Source organism: Dicentrarchus labrax, unplaced genomic scaffold (assembly GCF_905237075.1).
Source record: "Dicentrarchus labrax unplaced genomic scaffold, dlabrax2021, whole genome shotgun sequence".
NCBI lineage: Eukaryota > Metazoa > Chordata > Actinopteri > Moronidae > Dicentrarchus > Dicentrarchus labrax.
In genome coordinates, this window is record NW_026136704.1 from 483,995 (window position 1) to 507,500 (window position 23,506).

Genomic DNA, 23,506 nt, shown 5'->3' on the forward strand with positions numbered 1-23,506 from the left:
GGCATCTCTGGTGATATGCCTCTTGCGCCTTTAAGTGCCTACTGTATGTGGTCCAGGCCTCTGATCCATACAGTAGAGTGGGTAGCATTATGGATTTGTAGACCAGGATTTGGGTCTTTGCCAGAAGGTCGCGGTTCTCAAAAACCCTTTTCCTTAGCCCTGATAAAGCCCCACTGGCACAGCTGAGGTGGTGGTGTATTTCATTGTCAGTGTTGGCTTTTGATGATAGGAGGCTGCCCAGATATTGGAAGTGATCCACATTTTCCAATTTGATGTTGTCAATTGAGATGTTTGTGGGCGGGACAGGAGTACTGTTTGGTGGGGACTGATAGAGGATTTGAGTCTTTTTTATGTTGATGGCTAGACCAAGCTGTTTTTATGCTTTTGTGAAGGCAACCAGAATGCATTGTAGGTCCTCTTCTGAGAGGGCTACGAGGGCGTTGTCGTCCGCATACTGCAGCTCCATGATGGATATGGTCGTGGTTCAACCTTTAGCCCTGAATCGATTGATGTTAAAGAGTTGCCTGTCTGTTCTGCGCATAATCTTGACTCCCTAGGGCAGATGTTTACCTGTGAGATGGAGGACAGCAGCAATGAAGATGGAGAACAGTGTTGGAGCAATGACCCATCCTTGTTTGACTCCTGTGTCATCTCCACTGCCACTGAGGACTGTAGCTGACATGTTGTCATGCAGCAGTCTCAGTACCCGTATGTATTTTTCTGGGCAGCCAATCTTTGCCAGAACCAGCCAGAGGGCCTGACGGTTCACTGAGTCAAAGGCTTTGCTGAGGTCTATGAAGGCCATGTATAGTGGTAGATTTCTTTCCCAGCATTTTTCTTGAAGTTGGCGAGCGATGAATATCATATCTGTGGAGCCTCTGTTTGGGCGAAAACCACTCTGAGACTCTGGAAGGATGCTTTCTGACAGAGGGGTGAGTCTGTTGGCCAAAACCTGAGCCAGGGCTTTCCCTGTGGTGGACAGGAGAGGGATGCCACGGTAGTTCCCGTAGTCTGCCTTGTCTCCTTTGTTAAAGATGGAGACAACCAGGGCATCCTTAAGTTTGTACTATAATATTATATAATATAATGTAAAGTAATGTAATATAATATAATACTAATCATCATCATTATTAGTTCTTTCTGCTAGTATTGTTGTTGCTGTGCATCTTTGTTTCTGTCTCTCCTTCTCTCTTTTCCAACTACAAACTCAGAAGAGTTACCTTTAACACACACAAACACGCACACAGATAAACACTGACTTCCTGTGCATGGAGAGGGGAGGAGCAACACTGACCATGTGATCCAGGTAAAGGTGTTCAGATAGTTCAGAGTCAGACTCCATTTTGAGTCGACAGAGCAGGAGGAGGGAAACTGAAGGTTGAGGCAGAGTGAGTGTTAATACACCATTATTATTATTGTACTGCTTTATTATACTGTGTGTGTGTGTGTGTGTGTGTGTGTGTGTGTGTGTCTCGTGAACAATCATGTTTCCTGATTCTTTTCCTCTGAGCTCACAGTTTGTGTTACTGTTTGACTCTCAGACTGACTTCAGATCAGAAGATGAGTGTTTGTGTGGAGGAAGAGGAGGACAGAGCAGAGTCTGCAGCGTCCAGCTGTCTGTCTATGAAGAGTGACGGGTCCAAAGATCATCCTCCATTGTTCAGCAATGAACCTGGACCCTCAGACTCAAAGTAAGAGCACTGATACAAACTCATTTATATGACTCATTTTCAGTTCCCTCTGCTCATGCATGCTTTCTGTTGATTTTGTGTTTATATATTAAACTTTCTGCTAAAATGTATTTACTAACTAAACTGTTGTGACACACAAAGAGAAATCACTCGTCTATCTTCCTCTCAGTCTCTGTGACAGCTGTCAATCACTAGGAAAGCTGTAATCTAATCTAAGAGCACTAAGAACTAACTTTGAAACCTCCTAATGATCCACAGTAGCAGCAGTTTGTGTATTTAGAGCTTCTTTAAGGACTTTGTCATCAAATACTAAGATTGTTCTCAGCGACTAACAGTTAAGTGGACTATTAGGGGGCAGCCCTGATATTGAGCCAAGGTTGGCAGGTCTGAAACAGTGACGGACATAATGAGCTCTCTTTAATGGAGGATTTTTACTGTGAAGCAGCTGCAGGAAGTGGTGAGTTTGTAATAATAACTAACTACAGGCTGATCACGAAATGTTTAATGAGACAAACAGGAAAGTAACGAGACTTTTACTGTTTTCTGTGACCATCTGAGCTTCTACATAGAGTCAGTGGACACATGTTGATATGTTTCAACTACAGTCAACAAATCATTGTACTTATGAAGAAATGTCTTCACAGAAAGAGGAAGAAGAGTAATGTTCCTGTAGAGGAGGAGCAGCCATCCTGCTGTGTTTTGTGTCGGGACGTCCTGAAAGATCCAGTCTCTACCAGCTCTGGACTCTGGTTCTGCAGACAGTGCATCACCTCATACTGGGACCAGTCTGCTTCATCAGGAGACGCCTCCTGTCCCCAGTCTGGAGAAAGACCCAGAACAAGACAAAGTAAGACTGTATACCTGTCTGCTGATGTGTTAATACATTAGTTGTGTCATACAGTACGGCCATTTAACACCTTTATACATTTAAATGTAGTTGCATGTTTTTTCTGCTCCAGCATACAATTCTTGTCCTTGTTCTCCTTTGAGAAAACACAATGACACGTGTTGGTTTTATGAAAGTGCCCCCTGTCTTTGCATTAAACAGTCAGAATGCTGTTTGTTCTCTGTGTGCATAGATGGAGATGGAGAACTATTAAACTCTGTGTAAAGCAGTAACATCACTGTTCTATCACAGACAGACAGCAGCCTGAGACGCAACAAGAGCCACAGACTTTAATTAAATTTAATTCAATTCAATTTTATTTGTCTAGCGCCAATTCATAACAGAAGTTATCTCAGGACACTTTTCAAATAGAGCAGGTCTAGACCGAACTCTTTAAAACATTAATTACAGAGACCCAACAGTACCACCATGAGCAAGCACTTGGCGACAAGGGCAAGGAAAAACTGCATGTTAAAAGGCAGAAACCTAGGACAGATCCTTTGGCTCTAGGTGGGTGGTCGTCTGCCTCGACCAGTTGGGGTTAGAGAGAGAGAGAGAGACAGAGAGAGAGAGACACAGACAGACGGACAGACAGACAGACAGACAGACAGACAGACAGACAGACAGGTGCACAGCAACAACAGTATTGGCAATGGAAATCTAGCAGGACCATGGCAGGAGGCTCCACCAGGATCGATAAGAACCTGCGAGACGAGAAAGCACAAGAACTCCGAGGAAGAAGTGAAGTTAGTAACATGCATTAATGGAACATGAATGAGTGCAGAAAGAGAGAGGAAGAGAGGAGCTCAGTGCACCATGGGAAATCCCCTGATAGTCTAAGCCTATAGCAGCATAACTAAGGGATGGATCAGGACTCACCTGATCCAGCCCTATAAGCCCAATAAGTCCAAGGCAGTCCTGGAGGTTTGCTTTATGTGGGAGTTAAATGACAAATCCTGATCAAAGATAACTCCAAGATTCCTGACAGTGGACTTTATAACTGGACTTCATAACCTTTAATTCTGGAAATATTCTGATATTGTTTTTTTATTGGCAATGAAAATAATCAGAAGAGTAAAATTTTCTTTGTTTTGTCTCCCATTTCTTCTTTTCTTCCAGCAGATGGTGGTCTGCAGGAGGTTGTAGATGAACATAAGATTGGTCTGAGGAGGAGATGTGAACGTATGACTGAAGGAACTGATGAACCAGGAAGTGGAACCCTCCTCAACAGGATCTACACTGAGCTCTACATCACAGAGGGACAGAGTGAAGAGGTTAATACCCAACATGAGGTGAGACAGCTTGAGACAGCTTCCAAGAAGAAGATCCTCCGTGACGCTCCAATCAGGGGCTACAACATCTTTAAAGCCTTACCTGACCAACAGAGACACATCAGAGTGGTTCTGACGAACGGCGTCGCTGGCGTTGGAAAAACCTTCTCAGTGCAGAAGTTCACTCTGGACTGGGCAGAGGGCTCGAACAACCAAGATGTCAGTCTGGTGGTTCTGCTTTCGTTCAGGGAGCTGAACCTGATCAAAGATGAGCAGTACAGTCTTCTCAGGCTGCTACATGTTTTCCATCCAACATTACAGAAGGTCACAGCAGAGCAGCTCACTGTCTGTAAACTTTTGTTCATCTTTGACGGCCTGGATGAAAGCAGACTTTCACTGGATTTCCACAACAATGACGTTGTGTCTGACCTCACACAGAAGTCTTCAGTCAACGTGCTGTTGACAAACCTCATCAAGGGGAATCTGCTTCCCTTGGCTCTCGTCTGGATAACTTCCAGACCTGCAGCAGCCAATCAGATCCCTCCTGAATGTGTTGACAGGGTAACAGAAGTACGAGGCTTCACTGACGCCCAGAAGGAGGAGTACTTCAGGAGGAGAGCCAGTGATGAAGATCTGTCCAACAGAATCATCTCACACATCAAGACCTCCAGGAGCCTCCACATCATGTGTCTAATCCCAGTCTTCTGCTGGATCACTGCTACAGTTCTGGAGCACATGTTGACCACAGACCAGAGAGGAGAGCTGCCCAAGACCCTGACTGACATGTACTCACACTTCCTGCTGGTTCAGACAAAGAGGAAGAAGCAGAAGTATGATGAGGGACATGAGACGAGTCCACAGGAGCTGATGGAGGCTGACAGGAAGGTTCTTCTGAAGCTGGGGAGGCTGGCGTTTGAACAGCTGCAGAAAGGAAACATCATGTTCTACCAAGAAGACCTGGATCAGTGTGGTCTTGATGTCACAGAGGCCTCAGTGTACTCGGGAGTTTGTACAGAGATCTTCAAAAGAGAGAGTGTGATCTTCCAGAAAACAGTCTACTGCTTCGTTCATCTGAGCATTCAGGAGTTTCTGGCTGCAGTCTACATGTTCCGCTGTTACACCAACAGGAACACAGAGGTACTGAAGGACTTCCTAAAAGGTTGGGATAATGATGACGATGATGATGATGATGATGATAATGATAATGATCATGATCATGATGATGATGATGAGGATGATGGCAGAGACCCTTCCCTAGATGACTTCCTGAATAGAGCAATGATGAAATCCCTGAAGAGTGAAAATGGCCACCTGGACCTTTTTGTTCACTTCCTTCATGGCCTCTCTCTGGAGTCCAACCAGAGACTCTTAGGAGGCCTGCTGGGTCAGACAGACAACAGTCAAGTAATCATCCAGAGAGTCATCAACAACCTGAAGGAGATGAACAGTGATAAAATCTCTCCTGACAGAAGCATCAACATCTTCCACTGTCTGACGGAGATGAACGACCAATCAGTCCATCAGGAGATCCAAGAGTTCCTGAAGTCAGAGAACAGATCAGAGAAGAAACTCTCTGACATCAACTGCTCAGCTCTGGCCTACATGCTGCAGATGTCAGAGGAGGTTCTGGATGAGTTGGACCTGCAGAACTACAACACATCAGGGGAGGGACGACGGAGACTGATTCCAGCTGTGAGGAACTGCAGAAAGGCTCTGTAAGTCCAGATGTGATTAACATTGTAAAGCAATGCTGAAGTCATCAATATAAGAGTCAATATACACACTTTACACACACACACACACACACACACACACACACACACACACACAATATAAAACTTCCACACTATAAAAGTTTTCCTAAACTAGTATTAAACCTGCTTATTGAATATATTAGACATGTGTTACACTACAAATGTCTCAAATGCACGGAGAATAAGACAGAAATCATTTTTGTGTTTATGGCTATCAGGTCAGTGAACATCTTCTAGTATCTTCTATCGTCTTCTGTCTTTCTTTGGGTGACGGAGGTTCGATACAAATCCAGCAGACAAACTTGAGGGCTCAAGAGTTTGTGCTGGAAATGTCCTTTTTTTACAGTGTATACAGTGTGTGCAATGTGTTTCTGTTATCATTTATTATTCTTTTTATGATTTGTGTGGCCGTGGGGATTCCCCCAATAAAATCTGATGTTATTAACTAAAACTTTGCATTTTAATAAATAATAATAACAATAATACATTTTATTTATAGAGAGCTTTTCTAGGAACTCAAAGACATTTCACATAAGTTATAAAAGAAAGGTAATAAAACAACACACTAGAAAAACATATATAAATATATCTCAACAACGAATCAAACATTAAAGGGCCCAATTAAAGGCCTTGGGACAGGGGAGCAGTGGAGGAGGTGCAGTTGTTGGTATTGATGAACTGTTGTCTATTTGTGAGATAGGACCTTAGCCAGGAGAGACCAGTACCGGTGATGTTGAGGGAGGACTGAAGGCTGGAAAAAAGAATGGTGGTTGATGGTTTCAGAAGCTGCAGCGAGGTCCAGGAGGATGAGAATGTGGACCTGAGTCTGAGGAGAGGAGGTCGTTGGTGACTTTGAGGAGGGCTGTTTCTGTGCTGTGTTGTTAGCGGAAACTGGATTGAAATGATTCAAACAGGTCGTTGGAAAGTGGGTGGGCTTTGAGTTGGGGGGCAACAACACGTTCCAGTATTTTAGACAGAAAGGGCTGATTGGAGATGGGCCAGAAATTGCTCATGGTGTCGGGATTAAGACCAGGTTTTTTGTGGATGGGGGTGACAGCAGCCAGTTCGAGTATTTGGGGGAGAGAAGCAGTGTTGAAGGAGGAAGTGGAGCTCTTCATTCCTACCATGAAGTTGGACAGCCCCATGGGGGAAACAGAGGAAAACTGAGACAGGGTCTGATTGATAAGGGGAGGGGAGTTAGGTGGGGAGGTGGTGATGCTGCTGTAGATTGTATACATTTTTGTTTGGAAGAATGAGAGGAAGGAGCTGCACTTGTCCTCTGTGAAGGAACTGGAGGAGTTGTCACAGGGCTTGAGAAGGTTGTTTATGGTGGAAAAGAGAGATTAGGGATTGGTAGGGCCAGACTGTATGAGATATGAGTAGTAGGTGGACTGGGCAGTGGTTAGAGAGTCTTTGTATTGCTGCAGGTAGTCTGTGTAGGCTTGAAAATGCACTGTTAGGCCAGTTTTCTTGCTGAGTCTTTCAAGCTGGCGTCCAATATTTGTCTTTAAAAGCCTGACACAGACAAACACAGTTAAAGTGGGACACTGGGAAATATTAATGTTACTTAATGAGGATGGCATTAATATTAATATGTCCAAACTGCATCTCAAAACACTGCGGTCACACCATCTACTCCTCTGAGAAGTCTACATCTATTTGTACAGTATAACGGGTGGATCTGTACTCGAATGTCCACAAGGGTTGTTTAATACGGGACACTTTCTATTTATTTCTGATGATTTTTTGTTGAAATACATTACTCATTACTTTCTTAGTCTTTTACTGCAGATTTTTAATAGTTAGATGCTGCAAAGATAAATACTCGCACACTGACCTGCAATACTACATTAATTTGCAACGTTTGGGTACTAGACCTTCATCAGGCAAATGGTTCATGACAATGTGGAGCCATCTTAAACAGGGAGCAGCTACAAGTCTGCAAACAGTCAGTCCCCACATGCAGTAGGAAGGCATTAATGACAGACAGAACAATGGACCTTAGTTCAGTTCAATTCAATTTTATTTGTATAGCGCCAATTCATAACACAAGTTATCTCAGGACACTTTTCAAATAGAGCAGGTCTAGACCTAACTCTTTATAACATTATTTACAGAGACCCAACAGTAACACCATGAGCAAGCACTTGGCGACAAGGGCAAGGAAAAACTGCCTGTTAAAAGGCAGAAACCTAGGACAGATCCTTCGGCTCTAGGTGGATGGTCGTCTGTCTCGACCAGTTGGGGTGAGAGAGAGAGAGAGAGAGACAGACAGACAGACAGACAGACAGACAGACAGCAACAACAGTAGCAACAACTACACGAATAGTAGTGACTGATGATGATGAACATGCAACGATGGGGGACAATGAGCAGTGACAACAGCAACAACAGTAACAGTAGCTATAATAATACTTATAATAATAATAACACTAATATCAGTGATATTGGCAATGGCAGTCAAGCAGGACCATGGCAGGAGGCTCCACCGAGATCCATGAGAACCTGCGAGACGAGAAAGCACAAGAACTCCGGGGAAGAAGTGAAGTTAGTAACATGCATTAATGGGACATGAATGAGTGCAGAAAGAGAGAGGAAGAGAGGAGCTCAGTGCACCATGGGAAATCCCCCGATAGTCTAGTCCTATAGCAGCATAACTAAGGGATGGATCAGGAATCACCCGAGCCAACCCTAACTATTAACTATATCAAAGAGGAATGTCTTAAGCCTACTCTTGAATGTGGTGAGGGTGTCTGCCTCCCGAACCATAACTAGAAGCTGGTTCCACAGGAGAGGAGCTTGGTAACTGAAGGCTCTGGCTCCTGTTCTACTTTTAGAGACTATAGGAACCACAAGTAGCCCAGCATTCAGAGAACGTAGTGTTCTAGTGGGGTAATAGGGTACTATGAGCTCTTTAAGATATGAAGGGGCCTGACCATGAAGAGCTTTATAGATGAGGAGGAGAATTTTAAATTCAATTCTACATTTTACAGGGAGCCAGTGCAGAGAAGCTAGTACAGGAGAGATGTGATCTCTTTTTCTAGTTCCTGTCAGTACTCGTGCTGCAGCGTTCTGAATTAATTGGAGCGTTTTAATGGTCTTATTGGGGCAACCTGATAATAAAGAGTTGCAGTAATCCAGCCTAGAAGTAACAAATGCATGGATTAGTTTTTCTTCTTTATGTGGGAATTAAATGACAAATCCTGATCAAAGATAACTCCAAGATTCCTGACAGTGGTGCTAGAGGCCAAGGTAATGCCATCTGGAGTAACTATATCTTTAGACAGTGAGTCTCTGAGGTTTTTGGGGCCAAGTACAAGAATTTCGTTTTTTTCTGAGTTTAACATCAGAAAATTGCTGCTCATCCAGGATTTTATGTCCTTAAGACATGTTTGTAATTTAGATAATTGATTAATTTCATCGGGCTTGATCGATAGATATAACTGCGTATCATCTGCGTAACAGTGAAAGTTAATGGAGTTATTCTTAATAATGTTGCCTAAAGGGAGCATATATAAAGTAAATAGTATTGGTCCAAGTACAGAACCTTGTGGAACTCCATGACTAACTGTAGTATTTAACTTAGTAACATCATATCATCAGTATACACAAAGTGGACAAAGCCATCACAGATAAATAAAAACCTTTATAATAAATACAACGAGGTCTCACAAAATTCCAGTGAGCAAACAATATATATCAAAACCTACATATGTTAAATACCAATAATCAGATCCACATTCACTCATTAAGTAATAATCCTACAGGCTCCAAGAGGTAATTACACTGAACCAGAAATGGGGGACTCGAGTCGAGTGACTCGACTCGAGTCAGACTTAAGTCGCCAGATTGAGGACTTGTGACTTGCTTGATTAACAGTGATAAAAGACTTGACTTGACTTTGACTTGCTATTCATGACTTGAAAAGATGTTATTGATCGGATGTTTCCTGTTGCATGTGGGCGAACCTGGCAACCTGTAATCTAATCAAGTGACGCACCCATCACTGACTGCAGCGGTTGTACAGAGGCCGGAGCAGAGCACTGGAAGATGGAACTGGAAGGAGCTGCTGGCACAGCAGCTGTTCCCAAAATGATAAAATCTGATTTCAGAGACTTTTCTAATGAAAACTAAAAAAAGAATAGCCGTGTGCAAGGTCTGCAGTGCCCAAACCGATAGTTTTGTCAAATATTCCATAAATGTACGTGTGTCTTTATATTAGCCTACCAACCTACAAGCAAATCAAACCCAAATGGATTTGCGGGTTTTTTAATACAAATACATATTCATCCATTAGTGTGCAACCAAAACGGGATTTAAAATACAAAATGTGAAGCGCTGCGGTTGTCGTGAGTTCATGCCCAGAATGTCTCCTGGGGCCAAAGTGTTTCCTCCACTTCGGGGTTAACCCCCTTCACTCTCCACAGCAGTAGGAACACAGACACAGGAGATCCGGGTTGACATTGAGATAGCGTGGTCTTTATTTTACACTGTTGCACTATACGCACTGTACATTCACTGCTAGAAACTAACTCCCGCGCTAACCTGCAGCTCCTGCAACCGCGCGCACATACTCTGTCTCTTGCTCACTCTCGCTTGTCCACTCACACTTTACGCACATACACACACTGTACGCACATACACACATTTTACGCACAGCTTGTTCCCCAAGGGAATTACACTACTCTTATAACACTCGAAGGGCGACCAGTAGAATCAAAAGTTACATTAGCCAAATAAGAGGTTTCTGCCAACAGCGACGATATCAATAATAATTTGTGTAGGATATTAAATCAGTACACAGCAGTAATGTCATATATTGGATATTACACTGAATAGTTAAGCTCCACTTCATGTCAGTGTATCTATGATTTGGAGCATATTATTAATGATTTGTAAGATATTTAATCAATGACAAGATCTGTAATAATTGGTATTCGGTATTACACTGATAAAACATGATGCACAGACTTCAGCTTCTGAAATGATGCATCTTTCTGTTTTGTTCTATTTTAGTAGGAGTGCAAAAATAAATACCAAAATAATCGTGACTAATCGAAAAAAATAATTGATAGTTAAGTCGACAACCAAAATAATGGTTAGTTGCAGCCCTAGTACAAAGTAGAGTGAATCAACATAGCCTACCCTTCCTAGGGGTCCTTGGAAGCTCATTGCAACTCTAGTTTTATGTTTGACAGACAGTGACATTATTCATGTGCTCATTTAGCCTAATACAGTCTATAGTTTTACTTTACCACATACTGAATATGTCCACATAACAGTGACGGGCTGTATATTTAATGAGAAATTAGAGATGACAGCTTAGTAGAGAAGCATTGACAACATCTTCAAATGTTAACATCTTTAATTGATTTTGACTTGCTTGACCTAAGCTATGACTTGACTTGACTTGACTCTCATAAAAATGACTCGAGACATGCTTGAGACTTGAAGGTTAAGACTTGAGACTTGCACATATATGACTTACTCCCACCTCTGCAGTGAACGTATGCAGGTTACATTTGTGGAGGAAGCTACCATGGCATATGGACAAACACATGTACCTATATTATATGGGTGGGTATTGTCAAGGACTTCACGATACGATACGCATCACGATACATGGGTCACGATACGATTATATCACGATACATTGCGATACAATGTATATTGCGATATATTGCGATATTCCATATAGTTGACTGAGAATGTAAAAACAGAACTATATTATATTGATAATTCAGCGGACAAATTGAGTCAAAACAATGTAATTCAAAATGTCCTTTTTCAATTTATTTATATTTATGTAACACACAGATCTAGCTGCCATTACATCAAAATGAAAATGATGTGCACGCTTGCACTTTAACACAGTGAACTCACAGAGGATGGTGTGAAAATAAAGTGCATATGCACAAGTACTCCTTATTGTCAGTCAACACAATAAACGAATGTATGAGGACAACATAGTGCATATTAAATATTCCTATAAACAAAATCAAAATAATAAATAGTCAGTATGGTGTAAATAAACCGTAAACATACTGTAGTCCAACTCAAATGTTATTTGCATGTGTCTACTATACTTTGATACATGAACCCTTAGTAAAAACATGGATACAATGGCAGTCTTACTTTGACTTCAGATTTTTGTTCAGGAACAGAATTTGCTCAAGATGGTCTGGGGAAAGTGCACTCCTCTGTGCTGTGATAATATCCCCTGCTGTAGAAAAAACTCTCTCTGAAGAGACGCTAGTCCCCGGGATACACAGGTATCTCTGTTGCTCTTTCCACCAGTCCAGTGGACTGACAACAAGTGGCAGGGGAGCTTCCTCCTTGTATCTTGCCATCTCCTCTTTTGCCTGGTCCTCTGTGGTTTTCAATTTCTTTGCAGCACCTGCAGTAGGGGTGGACAACACAATAACAGAAAACATTTAAAATGTAGCATACCAGCTAGCTGCACCGCAATGGTCATGTTTGACACGTTGTCAGTGACTATGGCGGGGTCCTTGCTGTTTATGTCCCACTCCTCCAATGCACGTTTCAACAGCTCGGCGATGTTACTGCCAGTATGACTCTCGTGCATTGCCCTCGTCTGCAAAACATGAGAGATCAGTTTCCAGCCCTCATCGATGTGGTGCGATGTGATCGTAACATAAGACTCAGTGGCTCTCGATGTCCAACCATCGCACGTAAGGGCCACTCTTTCTGCTGAGCCAAGAGATGTTTTTACTACTTGCTTCACTTCTTCATACATCCTGGGCACAGCTACCTCCGTAATGTGTTTGCGAGTCGGGATCACATAGCGCGGCTCCATGGTGTTTACCATGAACCTGAAGCCGGTGTTATAGGGGCGCAAATCCTGACAAATAAAATGCACCACTGACTCCGTAATCTTTAGAACTCGAGATTAGGTAGATGAAAGTCTGTTGGTGGTGTCATCCAGCGTAGTTTGCCTCGCGTCGACAGGTTTTGGTTGCTGCGGTAACACTATTGTATCTGCATGGCGTCTGACAAGGTGAGTTCGCAAGTTGGTCGTGTTACCTGAATATTTTACGGCAGCGTGACAGAGCTTGCAAATTGCATTTTCTTTATCCAAGTCCATGCTCCCTGGTTTATTTTTGAAACAGAAGTGGACCCAGACATCGGCTTTGTATTTTGAAGGCGCTGCTCTAATACTGTCAGTAGACATGCTGCTTCCATTTCTCACTCTGCCAATTCGAAGCAACCAGAGTCGTACTGCGACATCTACAGGAGCGGAGGTTGTAGTTCACATCACAGCCTGTTTAAAATGTATTTTTTTTTCCCCCTTTAAAATATTGATTTTTGGAACCTTGAAATCGATGTAGTATATCACGTAAATAAATATTGCGATATATTGCGGTATCGATTTTTTAGCACAGCCATACTATATTATCAGGTTCAGTAGACATGTGACCTGTTGATACTCATGATATGATGTTACTATGGTCCATGTTTCCAGCTCCTTGTATGTGATTTGGAGGCTGTCACATTGATTGTTTGTCATTAATGGCTTCCTACTGCTCGTGGGGAATGAGCATGATATGAATATGCATATTTTAAAAATTCAAACCAGATTGTTGTTCAACATGTCCCCAGGTACCACTGAGCTAAACAGTGGCCAGTATGTGGGAACAGTCCACTTTTTCATAAAGATCCTGATCTCATCATCACAACATCTTTCCTTGTAATTATAAGATAGTAACTGATAATTACGACATGTCTAAATGTTTTTTTTGTGAAGGCAATGTGCTTCTGTAGCTGTTTACATTCCCCCAGACCCACATTCTAAAAATGCACTGCACAACTTCTTTACTGGGTTTATAGTTATATATAAATAACTGTATGTTTTGTTTATTTTATTTTATTCTAATATAAATGTAATATTTGTATGTTCTATGTGTGTGTGGCATGAAGGGGCTACAACTTACATTTAAACATGCTGTGTTAAATATGAATGTTGAATGATTTCTGTGTGTATTTATTTGCCTTGTGATCTAAATGCTATAAGATTTTATTTTAAAAGTTATATTCTCTGTATTCAGACTTTTTGGCTGTGGACTCTCAGAGACTCACTGTGAAGTCGTGGCCTCAGCTCTGAAGTCCAACCCCTCCCATCTGAGAGAGCTGGACCTGAGTAACAACTACCTGCAGGATTCAGGAGTGAAGCTGTTGGCTGGACTGGAGAGTCCACACTGTAGACTCGAGACTCTGAGGTCAGTTCATGTGTTTGCTCTGTGTATATCTACCAAATATAACAGAAGTTTTAAATCTCCTTCAGTTCTTTTACTTTCTGGGTTTGTCTGAGCACAAATCACAACGGCTCGTGTTTAAAGTCTGTCAGTCTGAATGATTTGGCTCCAGATTTCGTCTGTACTCAAACTGGATTGGTGTTAGTCAGAAAACTGTAGGATTTATTCTACAATGTGCTGCAGAATGAAATGAGTATTTAGTGAAACACTCGGGGCTGAGGACACGTTCACTGTGTGTAGTACGTTCAGTGAGTGAGGATCCATCTGAGTGAGTCAGTGAATCACTGCACGTTGGCTCTCAGCTGACTGAGAACGGATTGTTTGAGGAAGTGATTCAGTACAGTTCGTTCACCCAAAACATTTGTTCATTCAGACGAAACGTATGAATGTAATGTGATCTCTGATTCAACACACTGCCAGTTCTCAAACTCTGGAGACAAAGTTTTATAACATTGGAAATATTAACGCTGCTGACATTGTTAGTGTGAAACTAATATTTCAGACAAGAAATTGTTGTTTTCAGAAGTTTAAATTCTAACTGAAATATTTAAAGTTAAACCACAGTTAATACTATTAAAGGTTTATTCCACACTGAGGATTCAACCACATAGATTTGATGCTGATTCACACTGAGCATCTTGTTGAGCTTCATATTTAAAACATATTTAATATCACATTAATCATTCAACAGTGGTTGATTCTCTCTTAAAGGTTTCATTTTCACCGTTCCCTCATTTGAATGAAACAGAAACGTGTTTTATTCTCGATCAGACAAGAACAAACATGAATGAAAATATATAGTTCAAAACTGAACCTCAAATCCCACAAAGCGGTTTCTGGAAGAACCTCCACACTGGACCTATTGTAACTGTGCTTTTTATTGTTTCCATTCAAAGTGACACAACATGTACATTTAATAACAGATAACAGATGTATATTGAAAATCAATACAAATAAAATCATAATGAAAGTAAATAAAAACAAACTAGATCATAAGACAGATTGTCCCCATCTACTTCTACCCCCATGATCTGTGTACATACAGAGCGTTTAAGACACATTAAAGGCACATTTACACAATAACACTAAATATGAAAAATACAAGACAAGAATTAAAGTCATCTAAAAAGAACTAACAAAAACCAAATTAAATGAAGTATAAAATCAAAAACATTGTCCGTAAAGGATCAATAGAACCACTTGAACCAGAGACTAATAAAGCATGTTGTCCTTGAAAATTATTTCAAATAATTTGTGTCAGAAAATAAAAAATGTAGCTCCTTGCTGTTGATCTAAATTATTAAGTGCTCACTGACTGTACAGTATGTTTTGTCTTTTAGTGTTTTTTCCCTTTATAGCACATTTCAAACACCTCAAAACTCAGGCGTAGTCAGAAGATATGGTTGGTGTAATTTATTTCTGGTCTCACAAGGTGCACAACGGTGATAATATTTACAGAAAGTGGTCCAAAAGTGCAAAAACTTGGAAAAGGAAAATCAAATGCTATATACAACATTTCAAACATAAATGAATAAAAAAGAAACTATCACAACAAATACTTAAATTACCCAGGTCGTAACCTCCAGTGCACGTTACCTCCACTGTAACTAAGCTCGGACTGACTTCACTAGCCCCTCCCACTGGGCTTAATATTTCCATTAATTAACAACAATTAATATCTTTTCTTATTATTGTTTCCATCATCTAAACACAATATATATTTTAAACACAATGTATTTATAATTTCTCCCCTATTCCTTTATAAGCCAAACTAGTTATTATAGCAAGAATTAATATTATAAAGAAAATGTAATTATTCTGCCCACATGACCTGGAAGACCTGCAAGATTATCACATATAACCTCCGACTGTATCCAACTCTGTCTGTCCAACCAAACTCCTGAGACAGCACTCTCACTAACAGCACAGTTTATTAACTCACTTATTAATATAGTTAATGAGAGCAGAAAGGAGCTGAGGGAAATGGATTTTGTGTGTGTGTGTGTGTGTGGTTTTTGTGTGTGTGTGTGTGTGTGTGTGCAGTCAGTGACGGTATCGCTCCATCACACACATTTACACTAAAACTAAATCCTAAAAGTACATAAATAAAAGAACATAATTTAAATAATACAAACAAAAAAACACATTAAATAAATTATAAAATGAACATGAATACAATGAAGGTTGCAATAAAACTATTGAGGAGACAGTATTTAGTATTAACTCCTCCCTCCCTGAACAGATACAGATGATCCACTGAGACTTTATGTGTTTGACTCCCAGATATGTCCAGATAGACACTAATCTAAAGCTTTTTATAAACTTGTACATTGTAAACCTTCTTCAGCTCTGAACAGATTATTAAACACTGAATGATTTCAAGCAGGAACATTGTCTTCTAAACTCACATCTTTTATTCTTTATTAAGATTGAGTTGCTGCAGGTTATCAGAGATCAGCTGTTCTTCTCTGGTCTCAGCTCTGAAGTCCAACCCCTCCCATCTGAGAGAGCTGGACCTGAGTTACAACAAGCTGCAGGATTCAGGAGTGAAGCTGCTGTGTGGTTTTCTGGAGAGTCCACACTGTAGACTGGAGACTCTGAGGTCAGTTCACTGACTCTCTGTTACTGTTGTAGATCTGATATCTTTCATTAACAACTCAACCTAATTGATGTTGATCCTTATACCATGGTCTGTGTGAATCCTGCATTGTGATTGGCTGCTGGGTGTCCATTACGTCCTGCTGTAGGACAGCTCCTGAGATGTTCCAGTGAAACTGTCTGTTCACCGTTCTAAATGAATGATATCAACTGAATTCAAACAGAATGTGAATATCTCATAAATCTATCTGACAGCACTGAGTGTCGTCCTTCATCCTCTGAACACCACAGCCCGACCCCCCCCCCCTGAACTCACTGATACTCACATCCCATTGGCTGTTCAACTCGCTACTTCAGGCTGCGGCCGTCAGTGCACATGTCCTATCGTTGGTCCAAATCTGCACATTGATTTGGGGACAATGACCTGGCTGATAGCGAGCTAGTCTGGTTAAACATTCTGTCACATTATATTTACTGTTTGTCACTGACTTTGAGTCCTAGCGTAGCATTAGCTCTCTGTCTCCCAGCGTAGCATTAGCTCTCTGTGTTGATCTACACATTAACAACCTGAACACATCTGATTGGATTATATATGATTTTATCTTCATCATTTATTCTTTAAACTTGTACATTGTAAACCTTCTTCAGCTCTGAACAGATTATTAAACACTGAATGATTTCAAGCAGGAACATTGTCTTCTAAACTCACATCTTTTATTCTTTATTCAGTTTGAGTCTCTGCAGGTTGTCAGAGATCAGCTGTTCTTCTCTGGTCTCAGCTCTGAAGTCCAACCCCTCCCATCTGAGAGAGCTGGACCTGAGTAAGAACAACCTGCAGGATTCAGGAGTGAAGCTGCTGTGTGGTTTTCTGGAGAGTCCACACTGTAGACTGGAGACTCTGAGGTCAGACACCATGTTTTATTTCTGTGCTGAGATGAATGTGATGTGAAAGTTGGGCTGACAGTAAAGTGCAGACATAAGGCTGATATTATACTGATCCACACTGAGTATCTTAATGCTAAAGGCTGTTTTCTATGGAAGCGAATCGTGACCAAAATTTAAATGAAAATGCATTTGCAGAAATGCTTTCTCATTTTAAGAATGTGGCTGCATTATTTGACTCATAAATAAAATAAGTAATCAAGCATCCTATTTGCATTTTAATTTTCTTCTTCAAGACTGCTCATTCTTTTACTTAATTAAAATGAAAAAGAAAAAGACATTTGAGATTTAATTTTCAAAATATGCCCCAGCAAATAGATACCAAAATTCAATTTTAAATGTAAAATTTGAAAATGAAAATGCATTTGCAGAAATGCTTTTTCATTTTGCAGAATGTGGCTGCATTATTTGACTTATTAATAAAATAAGTAATCAATCATCCTATTTGCATTTTCTTCATAACTGCACATTTTATCGTTTTCGTGGTCTGCCCCGCAAAATAGCGCCCACAATTCGAAAAAGCATTTGGCAATCTGAGCGGCGCAGGAGAGTGACGTCAGTAGCCGCTCTTCTTCAGCTCCGTGTTGACCGTGCTACCCACAAGACAGACCACTGTCTTTATTGCCCCTTGTGGTAGTGACCACTGGTCCGTGCCAGGTAGGAGCTGGTCGCGAGGAGCTGGTCAGGACTGTGCGGCAGGTCACGAACACACTGAACTGCATAATCTATAGTACTACTCATACAGCTACGAATAATAATAATAATTTAATCATTATTATTATTATGATTTCTATTAATAATAGTGCGACCAGTGTCTTTAGCGCACCTACCTAGTGGTTGACCACTGGTCCGTGCCAGAGACCATGGTCCCGGGACAGACCACTGAATCAGCTACATTTGAGTGTACATGTGAGACCATCAAATGTACTCCAGGGAAAAGTTAAGTAACTCTTTTCCAGGAGTTGATTTTTAAATTCTTTTGTGGAGTTAAAACTGAACACTTGTGAGAGTTAAAAAACTAATCCCATGTGGGGTAAAATACAACTCTCACCTGGAGTTAATTTTAATGTGAACTCTTTCATGGTGTTAACAGTCAACACTTAAAAATATGTTTTTATTCAACACTTTTCTGAGTTAATATTTAAAAACACAAAATATTTTAGGTGAAAATGACTACAAAAAACATTGATTACCACACATTTTTATTTTAAATCCATGTGTGACATTTTGAATTACAAACCGTAAACATTTTACAGCAAACCAACCAGACATATTCACATTTAAAACAAACTGCTTTAACAGCAGCTAAACAGTTGGAACAGGCAGTTATTTCAAAAATCATGTCAGTACCACATCTTTCTGTAGTGCAGAAAGTGCATAGTATAAAAGCATTGCACAAATGTCTGACAAGATAACAAAGAACTTTTCTGTAATGGAATGTATTAACATGAGGTAGACTTTAAACCTGTAATTTAAGTACATAAACATGTACATAAAAACAAGGGTGAATTCCATATAGCTAATGTTAATACATTAAATAATACAACCCTCTGACATACAAATGTGAATCACACATCAGGCACATATCTTTGCTGTGAGTTGTCAGTGAAGGGCCTGCCTCAATAATTTGGGATGAAGTAGAGGGTGTTCCATCATTTAAGCACTGAGAATTATTGTGCTGTTGGCTGTCATGGCCAGAGGGGGTCTCAGGAGGCACACAGGTGTTATCACTAGAAGCATGTATCTTAATCAAGTGTCTTCTAAATCCAGAAAAACTTGAAAATTGCAAGCAACATCCTACTTGACCACATTTTAGTCTCAATTTTTTCTCAGGGTACATCCCATGAATTAGTTTGAGGTGCCTGAACAAATGTAACGCTGTACCAAAGATGAAGCACAAAGGAAACATCTGAGCATTTTTGCTGGATAAGCTAATTACTGCTTGTTCAACAGCTTTGCTCTTAGCTCTTTGACTCTTGGAGTTTCTTCTGTTGTACCTATATCAATGTTGTACATAGTAGTTTGCAAAAATGTGTACAGACTGGACAGAGCATCATCTTATTTCACACTGAAAACAAAGTGGGACTTGAACAACTGATCAAATGCACCCAAGGATGTACATGACTGAGATGGAAGAAGCTTTCTATCCAAGACTATGTAGAAGCTGGAAACCTGTGCTTTAGAAGTCCCTGAGGCCAGAAGATATGGCTGAGGGTTTCCTTCAGTTGTCATGAGGTGATCCTCCAGGCTCTGGCAGGACTGAAACACAAAGACAAGCATCTACATATAAGCCTTTAGTTTAAAAAATGTTGCATGAACCACAATATTTGGAATTAGATCGTACTGTCTTCACAAACCTTTTGAAATTTCACCAGATGATCTGTTGCCTCTATAACACTGATCTTCTTGGGCCTCTTCCTTCCAGCTGGTTGTGGAGTGAGAAGATGCAGCAAGACAAGAAGAGAAGCCATGTCGCTGTCCCACTCTGCAGTGGAAATAACACAATTAACTCAACAATATTTGCCTTCACATGTTTACCTTATGGAGGACAAGGTTACCACAAGGTGGTAGGCAGACAACATTAACACAAAGCTGCAAAAGCTTTTCTGCAAAAAAACAAACAAACCCAGAAATGTTCAATCCCCTTACCATCATCAGTGGAGATAACAAAACACATTGCTTCTGTTGCAAGTTCTGGAAAGACATCTTCATCCACCTCTATGCCCTGCTCATCTGCGACTTTTAGCACTTTATCTTCTGGTATGAGAAAGTTCTGCTGCACTGAAGCACAACATTCAACACATTATTAAATTATTATTTGCCCTTTAATGACATCAGACAACACATAGGTACACCACCTACCTGCATTGATAAAATCTGAGAAGCTGACCTCTTCCAGTTTCACATACTTCTTTGTCCTTCCTTGTTGTACCTTCAACAACCTCTTTACCACTTGAGGGAAAAATAATAATTTTACCAGTAATAAAAGCAACATGTGGACTGTCACTCTAACAGAAGAGTCTTTGTAGTAGCTGTTATTCAATCAATAGCATGCTTAGTATAATATTCAGTGGTCCCAGTCAAGTCTTTACAACGGAAATGATTGAGAGATAGCCTCTAAGCTTGTAAAAAAGTCGCTGACAAGTATCGAACACGTTCACTGACATCCAAAAAGACTCCGCCATTTACGTTACAACAGCCTCTCCGGAGTCGCGGTGCAAGCTGTCCGGCTGTTGTCTTAAGCAGAACTGTGTATATATATATGGCTGGTCCCTTTCTCGCGTCTGTTACGGTCCTCCTAGCCGTTCCGAGTCAACTAAGGAAAAAACAACCAAACGTGTTCAGTATACATCAACAGAAGAAGAAACAGTGTAGGCTAATGTTAAAATGTTAAAATACACAAAGAAATATCAGTAATGACGAGTTTGATGTTAATTCCATGCGCTAAGTACAAACAAGTAAAATGAGCGGAGCCATCGATTTATATTAAGCTTGGTCCGACAAGTTCAAACATTGACTTCGACAGCTAACGTTAGCTAGCTTGTTGACAGCTAGCTAGCTAGCGAGTTTGGCCTCGCAAAGGTTTATGACAAAACATACAAATGTGCCGTTATTATACTGATAGAAGCCTAATAAAACGGTAGTCTGAGGAGTAAAATCGCACTTTTACCTGGCTCAGGAGTCACGGTGAAGTCCAAGTTCAGACTGCTGAGCGTTGGGACAAAACTGTGAACTCACCCAGTGAATGAACACCCAAATATCACTCCGCCAAAGAGTTACCCTGAACACAAGCTGTAGTAAAATGGAGAGAATAAACTCCCAAAATCTAACACTTTAGCACTTTTTTGTTTTTAACTCCATGCGTCCATATATGAAATGTGCACACCGCCCTCTACCGGAGCTGAAGAAGAGCGGCTACTGACGTCACTCTCCTGCGCCGCTCAGATTGCCAAATGCTTTTTCGAATTGTGGGCACTATTTTGCGGGGCAGACCACGAAAACGATAAAATGTGCAGTTATGAAGAAAATGCAAATGCAAATAGGATGATTGATTACTTATTTTATTAATGAGTCAGATAATGCAGCCACATTATTAAAATGAAAAAGCATTTCTGCAAATGCATTTTCATTTTCAAATTTTACATTTCAAATTGAATTTTGGTATCTATTTGCTGGGGCATATTTTGAAAATTAAATCTCAAATGTCTTTTTCTTTTTCATTTTAATTAAGTAAAAGAATGAGCAGTCTTGAAGAAGAAAATTAAAATGCAAATATGATGATTGATTGAATGAAAAAGCATTTCAGCAAATGCATTTTCATTTAAATTTTGGTCACGATTTGCTTCCATAATTTTCTTCTTCAGTGGATTAGTCCATTGACTGTGGCAGAGCAATGTTGAGCTCCACATTTAAAACCTTCATATAACAAGAAGAATCTACACTGAATAATTCACTGTGAACCTCTTCAGCTCTGGATTTTACATTAAAGGTCACCTTGAGGTTTTAAATCATCCATAAAAATAAATTAATTAACACAAATAATAAATAAATAATCTTTATTTTATATTCAGTGTTTATGAAGCTGTGTGATGTTTCTACTGACTGAACTGTTTTAATATAAACTCACATCTTTTATTCTTTATTCAGATTGAGTGACTGCAGTTTGTCAGAGATCAGCTGTTCTTCTCTGGTCTCAGCTCTGAAGTCCAACCCCTCCCATCTGAGAGAGCTGGACCTGAGTAACAACAACCTGCAGGATTCAGATATGAAGCTGCTGTCTGATCTTGTGGAGAGTCCACACTGTAGACTGCAGACTCTGAGGTCAGTAGAGGGTCTGAGTCAGTCCATGCTGGTTCCAGCAGTCTTGGACTTCTACACTAAACAACTGATCAGTTGGTCTTTGTCACAGCTCTGAGATCAGTCTGACTGAAGCCTGCAAACAAGCATCATTACATTTAGTGACCATGTGGTCTTTGTACAGACCAGGACCTCTGCTGGAGTCCAGTACCCACAGCTGATGTGTTGCTGTTCAGTCTTTGTATGAACATGTAGGACCTTTAACATCAGATATATATCTGTCCATTTGTCTCTTGTTTGTCCAAATAGTTTGAATATTTACACATTTGTCCTGTAACGATTTCAGATGAAACATTCAAATGTGACTGAGACTGTGGTTTTTATCAGCTTTGAACCCTAACAGCAGTAAATGCATCATTCCAGTGGGCAGTGAATGTCTCTCTGTTTCTGCAGTAATGATGTGTTCAGACCCTGCTGCTCTTTATACTGGATGTGCTGATGGAGGGAGTCTCTGTAAACACTGATTTATCTCTGCTGTCCTCTGTCTCCTTCTCTCCTCAGATGGAAGTGATCTCAGTCAGACTGTGAGCAGTGAGGACGGAGGTTGTGTTGGAGGATCCGCTGTGTCCTGACCTCATCACTGTCTCTGTCACTGTAACCCATATTAGATGTTAAATGGGCTGCGATGGCTGTGAGTTTCACTGCATGCAAGGAAAACAAACATTTAGCAGGCTTAAGGACAGTTTACACCTCTATGTGTTCTATGGAAGAGACTTCATGCCAGACTTCATTTAAAAATCGTCCACTTTAAAACAACAAGAGTCCACAAGAGTTTAATATAAGATGTCAAACAAATGAATGTAGTCTTACAGTTTATTCAGCTGATATAAAAGGAGACTTTGTGCAAGACTTCATATGAAAATCTTCCTCTTTCAGCCCGTTTCTACCAAAATACCAAGGCAGTCTTAAATACAACACATTTTCAATGGAGTTTGGCACAACTTTCTGTTCAACCTGCAGCATCTGAAGCACTGCCCAATAAAATAAAATAAAATAAACATTACAAATTCAGAGGACCGCTGGTAGGAAACACGTGCTCTCAAATCATTATGTACCTTGTAGTTAAAAGCATGAAAGTATTTTAACACTGCTGTATGGACACACACCCACTGCACACACACACACACACACACACACACACACACACACACACACACACACACACTGCACGCACACTGCACACACACATTTAAAAAATACTACAATGTCAACAATGCTGGTGCCACTTTAATAA

At 40.5% G+C, this 23,506-nt stretch overlaps 2 protein-coding genes across 20 annotated transcripts in view; one reads left to right on the forward strand and one right to left on the reverse strand.

Annotated features, from left to right (window-relative positions):
* g2e3 (G2/M-phase specific E3 ubiquitin protein ligase) overlaps positions 1 to 23,506 on the reverse strand; it is an 81,542-nt gene that overhangs the window by 54,699 nt on the left and 3,337 nt on the right. The gene's annotated exons all lie outside the window — the stretch shown is intronic.
* si:dkey-23k10.2 (NACHT, LRR and PYD domains-containing protein 12) overlaps positions 1 to 23,506 on the forward strand; it is a 105,664-nt gene that overhangs the window by 44,972 nt on the left and 37,186 nt on the right. For 14 of the 19 annotated variants that reach the window (XR_007884506.1, XM_051398881.1, XM_051398877.1 and 11 more), the window contains exons 14-16: positions 16,304 to 16,477; positions 17,203 to 17,376; positions 22,063 to 22,165. Coding sequence is in view for 18 of the 19 variants with exons in the window: in XM_051398881.1 (XP_051254841.1) it covers positions 16,304 to 16,477; positions 17,203 to 17,376; positions 22,063 to 22,165 (451 nt within the window). In the remaining variant the exon portion in view is untranslated. Of the gene's footprint in view, positions 1 to 16,303; positions 16,478 to 17,202; positions 17,377 to 22,062; positions 22,237 to 22,773 lie in introns of all 19 variants that reach the window. The other 5 variants (XM_051398891.1, XM_051398887.1, XM_051398893.1 and 2 more) reach the window with 4 other exon arrangements.